Genomic DNA, 10,648 nt, shown 5'->3' with positions numbered 1-10,648 from the left:
ATAAGTGAATATGTAATCATTTGTTCTCTTTAAGTAACGCATAATACGTTTGATTGCCTTCCAGTGATGCATTATAGAATTACTCAAGTATCTACCCAAAACTCCCACAACAAATGTTATGTTGGGATATATGAAAACTTGAGCATACATTAGACTTCTTACTACAGATGCATAAGGAATCTTTTGCATATCTAATCTTTCAAGGTCATTTGTGGGGCACTGTTCGAGACTAAACTTGTCTCCCTTAGCTATAGGGGTATCCCTTGGTTTATTGTCTTGCATGCCAAATCTATCCAAGACTTTATCTATATAGCTTTTTTGTGATAACCTTATGATACCTTGAGAGCGATATCTCAGTATCTGAATATCTAATACAAAAGAAGCTTCCCCAAGATCTTTCATTTCAAAAAATTTCATTAGAAATCTCTTCGTCTCATTCAAATAGTCTCATATCACTGCTAGCAAGCAATATATCATCGACATATAATACCACGAATATAAATTTACTCCCACTGAACCTATGGTACACACATTCATCAACTTTATTTGCTTCAAAACCATACGAGGTAACAATTTGATGAAATTTGTGATTCCATTGACGGGAAGCTTGTTTAAGGCCATAGATGAATTTCTTTAATTTGCATACCATAGACTTTGAGCTGATTGATACAAAGTTTCCTGGTTGCGCCTTTCTTTAATGTCATCATTTAGAAACGCAGTCTTAACATCCATTTGATGTAGCTCTAAATCAATATGAGCTACTAGTGCCAATATTATTCTAAAAGAATCCTTCAAAGATACTAGAGAGAATATTTCTTTATAATTAATGTCTTCTTTCTGAGTGAAGCCTTTAGCTACTAGACGAGCTTTATATATGTCAATATTACCCTTCGAATTCCTCATGGTTTTAAATATCCATTTGCAACCAATAGGTTTCGCACCTTCGGGTAATTCGACAAGATCCCAAACGTCATTATCAAGTATAGACTTCATCTCATCCTTCATAGCATCGATCCACTTTTGAGAGTTAGAACTTTTTATGACTTGACAAAGGTTCAATGGATCATCTTCTGTTAACCCAATATCATCCTCGTGTTCTTGAAGAAATACAATATAATCATTAGAAATTGCACTTCTCCTCTCTCTAGTGGATCTCCTTAATGACATTTCTACTTCTTGAGGTTATTGAGTTTATTTTATAGTTACTTGAGGGAGAACCTCATTGGTGTCTTGATCTGAAATATTGTTAGGGACAATATTCTGCACATTGTCTTCTATTACCGAATTTATTCCTTGAATGATAATAGGCACAAGAACTTGTTTACAATTAGTGACACGTTCTTCCTCAAAAACAACATTCCTTATGTTCTCTTCCTTCCCAAAATCAACTTCCTCAAGAAATCTTGCATTTCCCATCTCAAAAAATGAGTGTCTTGAAGTGGGATCATAAAATTTATAGCACCGAGAGCGTTCAGCATAGCCATCAAAATAGTAGCTAACAGTTCTTGAGTTCAGTTTCCTTTCATGCGGCCTATAAGGTCGCACCTCAACTAGAAAACCCCAAATATGCAACTGTTTTAAGCTTGGTTTTTTATTACTCCAAAGCTTATGTTAACTGTTTTACTTGACATGCTATTAAGGATGTAAATTGCGGTCTTTAAAGCTTCACCCCAAAAAGATTGTCCAGGAAGAATGACTAATAATACTTCTCACTATATCCTTAAGAGTTCGGTTTAATCGCTCAACAACACCCTTCATGCTAGGTTTACCTAGCATTGTGTATTGCAAAACAATTCCACATTCTTTCAGGAAAACACAGACAACCCTTTCACAACATCCTTATTTTTCTTTCTTTTCTTATTCTAAGAGGTCATAGCTAAATGAGCACTTTCAGTCTTATACCTCTGCAGCCTCTCTTCCTCTTGCACGTAATCCTTTTAAGTATTATAGCTCATTTTGAATTGGCCAAAGTGTGCAGGAAGCAAGATCAAAACTAAGTGCACAAGCAAGTCTAACTTAAGTGACTTGAGTTTTGATGCGAGATTAGACATCTCCATAATATACACCCTTATGATCACTTTGCCTTTATACTTAATGGAGATGAGTTTAGCTAAAAGTCTACTCGTCTCCGCCTTTTAATTTTTGGCAAAGTATGGTTCTATTTCTTCAAGGAACTTCCTTGCACTCTGACTCTAAAAAATAGAGCCCCAAAAACGTCTCTGGAATAGAGTGTTTAATTATCATTAGACACGTATCAACTTAAGCGTATAAGGAGGGGCTTAAAAGGAAAGGAAAAAAAATGAAGAAAGGGGGTACAAGTAGGTAGTATCATGCAATCGTTATTAATATTAATCCTTTTTGCTAGCCATTCTTTTCTCTTCTAAAATTAAATATTCCACCATAGAAAAAATAAAAGTTAGAAAATAAAAGTTAAGAAGAAAATGTGATGATTTTTTAGTTCTTTGGTACGATAGAAAATAGAAAGTGAAAAGAAAAGAATATAATTATAATTAATAATAACATTGACATGAATTTGTTGGTTTATTTTTCGAGTGTAATATCTATGCAATGTGAGTATAAATATTTATATACAGTTAGTACATCTCACTATTCATTAGTATTACTGATTTTGAAGACACAATAAAAATGTATAAAACTAATACACTACAAGTGCATGCATTTTTTCTCTTGTTTTTTAGAATTTTATTAAGTTGTCGATATTTATAAGTGTGTCTAACACGAAATACGAATTTTGTAAAGGTAAAGTATAATATCTATGTAGTGTCATTGTAAAGATTTATACATAATCAACACATCATTCATTATTGTATTACTTTTCTTGAAGATACAATGAGAATAAAACATGAATGATGAATGATAAGTGCAATATATACATTTCTCTCTCTTTCCCCTTGCTTTACTCCCAAGAAAATACAAAAGCGTGGGTCCCATCATTTTTTTCTTTCCTTCCAAATAATAGAAAACATTTTTTCATTCTCTTTTCTTTCCTCTCATTTTCATTATTTCATTCTTCAACCCAACCAAGCATAATACCTTCCTTCCCAATATTTTCTTTCCTTCCCAATATTGCAAGTAAAAAGTGTTAAAATTTCATCTCAAAATTAATTGATAATAAAAGGAGTAACACAACAAATATTAAAACCATGTCTAAGATAATGAGGCAGTTGATGTGCGATTTACTTCTCAACATGCTCCCACCATAGAATAGAACCATAACGAACCATACAACTGATTATATTTGATCCATAATTAAAGGAAATTCTTTGACCAATGACAATCAGAGAGAAGTTAGACTCTGAATATGATATTATTTTAAGGTTATATCTCAAATTCAATTGACAACAAGAGGAGTAGTCTAATATGTATTTAAATCATTTCGGAAAGAATGAGACAAACAATGTCAGACTTACTTCCCAACAAGAATATTATTTCAGAGTTACATTATAAGTGATCTAATTACTAGTACCCATAGATTTCTAAAAGTTGATAACAGATATGGACTTAATGGGTGGATACTCATCAGGTTAACCTATAGGGGATAATGGAAACTCTATAAGTTAATGCATAAGCAAGGTTATGGTCCCCAATACACCAAATCAGTTTTCATCTCTCCCCATCAGAGAGAAAAAGAAAGTCCCAAAAGGAATTCAGGATTTGGTTGAGGAAGAGCATCATACCAAAACTCTCTCAAAAAGTATATCAAATGAGTATATCAGAGAACATGGATTCAGAGATTCAGGTATGACTTTGTATCCTTATTTTTTATATAATGTGTCAGAATCATGAGATTCAAGATCCTAGTATTGGTATTTCATTCATCAGGAAATACTAGAAATTGATGTTATGTTGGGTATCTTGTGATGAGTCTATTATGTGAAAATGTCTTGTTAATATATATTACCTGACTTGTTTGTTTAAATGGTTGCAACACTTATGGTTTGTTGCATTGGTTGGTGGCTGATTGCATATTAAGGGGTTGCTATTGTTGAAGCATGGTTTTCATTTGGACAATATGTTCTGTCATGTTTACTCATGTATAAAATGATAATATATCTTTTTATGGATAATTCAAAAGTACTATTATTGGAAATCGAAATGCAGTCATTATGATGCGAATGATGCAATACAGCCAATAGGCGGTAATGGATATATGTATTTATAAGTGAATATAAATAATATATATATTGGATTAAGGTTATGTTGAGTCAAACTCAACTAAATGGTTTTTCTTTTGGAAAATAAAATTGTTTGACATTTTAAGTGAACCTATTAAATATGAAGTCGTCTAAGTGACATACTTTTTGTGAATTGTTCATAATAAATATCAAATGCTACTGCATATATGTATCCATGCGAGTATTAATCGGCCCAAAGGAAAATTATTATTTGGCCGGATTATATACAGACATGTGATGATAAACTTGTGATTATTATAAAGTTGCATATGTGAATGATAATTCAGTTCAAATAAGTACTTTTGAATTTTATATACAGCTTGATAATTCTGTTTCAAGATTTTGCAATAGATGAGGAGTTTTGGAAACAAAAATCTAGACTAGAGTGGCATATGAATGGTGATAGAAACACAACTTTCTTTCACATAATCACAAAAATTAGACAGGTTTCTAAATCTTTGTCCATGCTGAAAAATGGGGATGTTATGCTCACTGATCAGAATGCAATTGCAAACCATGTGCTTGAGTACTTTACTCAATTATTTGCTACTCCTAACTCAACTTCCTCTAATGACCTTATTCAATCAGTCATTCCTACTATGGTTTCTGAAGCTGAGAACAATATGTTAGTTTATCTACCTTATCAAGAGGAAATCAAATCTGCAGTGTTTACTATGAATGGTGATGGGGCACTGGTCCAGCTGGGTTTGGTGGATGTTTCTATCAAGCTTTTTGGTCAATTGTTGGAAAGGATGTTTGCAATGCAACAGTTCTTTATTCATGGTTGGTTGCCTAATAATTTAAATGCTAATTCTGTTGTCCTTATTCCTAAATTTCAGGGTGCTAATCAAGTTGATGATTTTAGACCCATAGCAACGGCCAATTTCCAATTCAATATCATAACCAAAGTCTTGGCTGATAGATTGGCTACAATTGCTCCAAGGATTATCTCAAATCACCAAAAAGGATTCATCAAGGATATGCAAATACAAGATTGTATTTGTCAAGCCTCTGAAGCCATTAATTTGCTTGATCATAAAGATTTTGGTGGAAACATGGCTATCAAGATTGACATCAAGAAAGCTTTTGACACCATGGACTGGAATTTTTTCCTTAACACATTGCAGGCTTTTGGTTTCTGTATGAAATTCAGGGATTGGATTAAAGCTATCCTTCAATCAGCTAAGCTTTCCATCAATATTAATGGAGAAATGGTGGGTTATTTCTCCTAAAAGAGAGGTGTTAGACAAGGAGATTCCCTATCCTATATCCTGTTTTGTATTGCCGAGGATGTGCTAAGTAGGGGAATTGAGAAGCTGGTTTTGGATGGTTTGCTTAACACCTGTGTTGGGCCTAAATTGATCCACAATCCTAGCCATGTGCTATATGCAGATGACATTCTAATTTTCTGCAGAGGGAGCTCCTAATCTGAAGCTTTTGTTTCACAATTACACTCAAGTGTCTGGCCATAAAATCAATAACTCAAAAAGCAAATTCTACTCAACCAAGATAACAACTAGAAGAATTGCAACAAATGCAGAGGTTCTTGGTTTCTCTATTGGATCTTTGCCTTTTATGTACTTGGGAGTACCCTTATTCATAGGTAAGCCTAGATCATGTCACCTGCAAAATATTTCTGATAAAATCATAAACAAGCTTGCAACTTGGAAAGTTTCCTTGTTGTCTATAATGGGAAGGGTTGAGCTAGTGAAATCAGTGATACAAAGCATGTTGATCTATAGCTTCCACATTTATGTTTGGCCTGCTAACCTTCTCAATCATTTAGACAAATGCATCATAAACTTTGTTTGGTCTGGCAACACCTCAACCAAAAAGCTTGTTATTGTTGCTTGGCAGAAGGTTTGCACTCCCCTAAATGAAGGTGGTTTGGGCCTGAAGTCCATCAAAAAGCTCAACAATGCTGCCCCGTTGAAGCTGTCCTAGGAAATGCTTCACTCAAATCATGATTGGGTTGTCTTCTATAGGCAGAGGTTTGGTAATTCTGCTAAACCAACAGATAGGTACTTCAAATACTCTATTTGGCCTGGTATAAAAAGAAATTGGAATGTTGTGCAAATGAACTCATCTGGGTCATTGGAGATGGTAAAAATACAAACTTCTGGTTGGACAACTGGCTTGGAGAATCTATGGTGGACTCAATGTGAATTCCAGTTCAACTTCACTCTTCTCTAAAGGCCAAGGTTGTTGATTTTATGGTAAATTGGAATCGGAACCTGCCTACTACTTTGGTGGATAAATTTCTCAACATTGCAGCCAAAATACAACAAACTATTATTCATGTGGGAGAAGATAGGCTAATCTGGAAAAATGCTAATGATAGCATTTTATCCCTCAAAGAGGCTTATCATCACATGAGTCCTACTATTAATCAGAACAATTAGGGAAAGATAATTTGGTTTTCTGCTATCCCTCCATCAAAATCTTTCACATCTTGGAGATTAATTCATGATAAAATGCCAACATATGAGAATTTAAAAAGAAGGGGTTGCTATCTGCCTTCAATCTGTGATCTCTGCAAAAACTCAGAGGAATCATCTTCACACTTGTTCTTCAACTATCCCTTTGCTGCCTTTGTTTGGATTTGGATAAACATGACTTTCTCAACCAATTTGGACACATCTTCAATTCTGCATTTACTAAAGTTGAATCAGAGAAGTTGGAGCAATCAGGTGAGACAAGTTTTGATAGATAGTATTATCCACACCATAAATTTAATATGGTATTGCAGGAATAAGTCAATGTTTGAAGATCAAAACATCACCATTACCTTAGCTTGGTCTAAGTTAAAAGCAACTATCTCTTAGGCAGGAAACATCTCCACTAAGTATGCGCACAATAATATTCATGACTTTGCTTTGCTTCATGATCTTCATATCAGAATCAATTACAACCCTGCTCCCAAAATCTTGGAGGTCCTCCGGCAACTTCCTCCTTCAGGCAGAATTAAATTAAATATGGATGGTGCTGCTAAAGGCAATCCCGGTCATGCTGGAGGAGGTGGAATTTATAGGGACAATTATGGCAATGTCAGGCCTACTTTGCTTGCTACAATGGTGTGGAAAATGCTATTTTTGTTGAATTCAATGCTGCAATGCTAGGTATAAAAATTGCTCACAAGAAGGGTTGCCATAAGATTTGGTTGGAGTGTGACTCAATGCTCGTAGTGGACATCATCAATCACAAAGCCAATGTCCCATGGAAGCTGGCAAGTAAATGGAGCTTGTGTCAAGCTTTGCTCTCCTCAATGGATATCATAGTTTCACACATATATAGGGAAAGAAACTCGAGTGCGGATAAGCTTGCCAATTATGGAATTTCGTCCATGGTTTACACTTGGTGGAATCATGCTCCAAATTTCATAAATGATGAAGTCAATAGGAATAGATTACAACTTCCTAGCTATAGGTTTATATCCATGTAATCATCTTTGCTACTTTGCTTTATTTAATATAGTTGGTGGGGCTATGACTCCACTCGTTTAAAAAATAATATTCATGTATGTTTCTCCATATAGTCATTTCTTCTTCTGTTCTCTGTTTTGTTTGTACTGACATATTATTATACTTTATAAATCATCTATTCCTTAACTATGTAATAACTACTATATAGACTTGATAATGAGCTCTTTTTCCACATAAGGGTTTCTTTTTTGTGTTTTTTTTGGCATTTTATATTAAGAGCTTGACTCTATCCATGACCACTATTAGATATAATGGTCACTAGAATGGTATACATATTCATTGCAATAGTTATATTTTTATAGATAATAAAAACAACATTTGAATCATTATTAACATGTTAATAAAAACAACACTTAGAATCATGTCATTACATGCTTTACTTAATGTCGCGCCCCGATTTTCAGAAGCACGACCTCATTAGAGTCGCCACTACATTTTTCAGTCAAAATATAGAAAAATCTTTTGGCCCAATTACATTGGGCCTTGGACTTTGATATCTAGCTTCGGGAGTCGACTATACACTAGGGAAGGTATTAGCATCCTAGTTACCCGTTTGAACCGTACCCTACTATATTGCATGAATTATTAATTGTATTATTATTATATTTTTACCAACAAAAAAAACTTTATTTCATTATTATATGGAATAATAGTGATCTTGGTCCTACGTATCCATTTTTCGGAATCAAGACTACATAGTTCTTTGGGTAGAAAAAAGTTTGTATGTGGGGTTGATTTTATTTCTTAAAAGAAGTAACGTTTAAATTATTATTTTTTAAAATGACCACATCTCATATTAAAACTTGGTTAATAAATTCCATTTTTTGTTTTTTATTTAAAAACCATTTTTTTTAATATGAGCGAAGTATATATAGCCCCTACGTCTGATACCACACCTCATATCTTAAAATTGCGGTAATGTAATTTCATTTTTTATTGATTCATAGATCTTTGTTTTATATATTATTGAATAAGTTTTCAATTGATATATGGTGAGAAACTAATTAATCACCTATTTTGCTTCAAAGTTAAATATTTATTAAAAAGAATGTTGCAGTGTGTATGCAAAGAGTGTATTGTTTATACATTTTTTTATGTAGTCATAGTTATATGTTAAAATCATGATAATTATTATTACTAATGCAATTATTGATAACAAAAATAACACTACTATAAAATAAAGTAATGAAAATGACGTACCTTTTATTCTGATTCCAACAACAATTGAATGTTGCAACTCTCATGAAAAGTGATGCAAAAAAGGTTAACCAATGTCGAGCAGACAGGTAGGAAGTTTGTGTGCAAAAACAAACTCAGAGACATGACTTTGACATACAATTGAAGCTTCTCTACAATGTATTCTATTACATTTATAATTTATCTTCAGTTTCTTTGTGTTTTTTCCCCTCATTTTTGTGTATGAGAGATCTTGGATTATTGTTTTTTGGTTGAAGAAGGTTTTTTTTGATTGTGTGGAAGATGATGTTTATGGAAAAAAATGATTGATGAATGTATTTTTTTTAGAGAATGGTTGAGGATTATTGGAAATAGATGATGAATGTAAGACTTTCTGGATGAAATTCTTATGGATTTGTGGTTGAATATAAGATGAATGAGAAATTGATGAGTGAGTTGATGGATGGTTGTGTGTGGGAGATTTTGGAATTGATATGAATTCGTTATGTATGAGAGATATTTGGGATTGTGGATGGAGGATTTTTTGAAAATAGATGATGAGTGAATGATTTTTTAGAATGGATGATTGATGGGGGATTTTTTTTAGAATGGATGATTTTTTAATGGATTGTGATTTTGTTAGGAAAGAAAAAATGGTATGGTTTTCTCTTTCTATAGCTAAGACTACCCATTAATTCATAGGATAAAATCAATGTTGAGATTTGATTTTATTTCTTTATTAATTCCCAATTAGAAATCTGATTTCCATCACTACTTAATGCTAATTTTTGCCTATGGCTCAATTTGTTATACACTATAGAGAATCAAGGCCATAACTAGCAACTAAAATGTGATTCAATCACTATTTAGTTCAATCATTTTGATGCCTAGTCAATTTATTAAGTAGCTTTCAATGTGAGATTTGCACATTCAAATAATCCAACCAAAAAATGATTTTTGTTATGATGGTCTTTAATATTTAAGTTTTGAAATTTTTTAGTCATTAATTTGCATTTAAATATTTGTTTTTTGTTGTTTTTTGGATAAAAAAGTGTTACTTAGAACACGACCAAACAATTTTTGAAAAATCTAAAATAAATTTTTTTTACTCTAAAAAACTATATTTGTGTTCAACTTTCATTAAAACCTTAAAAAAGTTTCATCCTAGTAGGATCATAAAATATATTTTCTCATGCATGCAAATTAATTAATTTTGTCATAGTAATTTTTTTTAAGGAATTGATTCTAGCTAATAAGTGACTATTAAGTCACTTAAAGATCATTTTTGAATTTTCTTTAAATAAAAAAACGAAAATAGATTGAATATAAGTCATCATGAAGTTATTGATTATCCATGAAATACTCTTTTCAAAATTCCCTTTTATTTTTTGGAAACAATTTTGTGAGAGAATTCAATTAAACCCTTTTTTGAATTTCAAATTGAGATTTTATTTGTTGCATCATTAAGCCAAAAAAACATTTTTTGTTGAAAAAATGTATTTAGGGCTGGTCAAAATTGGGCATTCACAATTGCCTCTCTTTACTTGTTGCTTATTGGACATTACACAAACTGAAGTTTGAGGTGTTGTCCTGATAAGAAACTAGTAAAGAAATGAATGCTGATTTTGTTGTGGCTCAAAATACGTTTTTGTTCGTGAGATAAAGAGCGAGGTACAAAAGATTTTGTTCGAAGTCGTCAAGCACGGGGCCCTCAAAGGCACAATATGATATCGTCAAGCACGAGGCCCTCAAATTTTAAAACTCAGGCACAGAGCCTTGGAAGATTGGCTTCGA

At 32.8% G+C, this 10,648-nt stretch overlaps 1 protein-coding gene across 1 annotated transcript; it reads left to right on the top strand.

The window, feature by feature from the left end:
• Positions 1-6,670: 6,670 nt before the first annotated feature.
• Positions 6,671-7,270, top strand: LOC109340812 (the record flags this gene model as incomplete). The annotated part of the gene is made up of 2 exons (XM_019578552.1): positions 6,671-6,886; positions 7,022-7,270. Coding segments are annotated over exons 1-2 (465 nt in total), but the record flags the coding sequence as incomplete, so codon positions are not given.
• Between the last annotated feature and the right edge of the window lie 3,378 nt (positions 7,271-10,648).

This window comes from Lupinus angustifolius, unplaced genomic scaffold (assembly GCF_001865875.1).
Source record: "Lupinus angustifolius cultivar Tanjil unplaced genomic scaffold, LupAngTanjil_v1.0 Scaffold_260_13, whole genome shotgun sequence".
NCBI classification, from domain to species: domain Eukaryota; kingdom Viridiplantae; phylum Streptophyta; class Magnoliopsida; order Fabales; family Fabaceae; genus Lupinus; species Lupinus angustifolius.
Note: the sequence above shows the minus strand (reverse complement) of the source record. Positions and strands in the feature narration are given on the sequence as shown.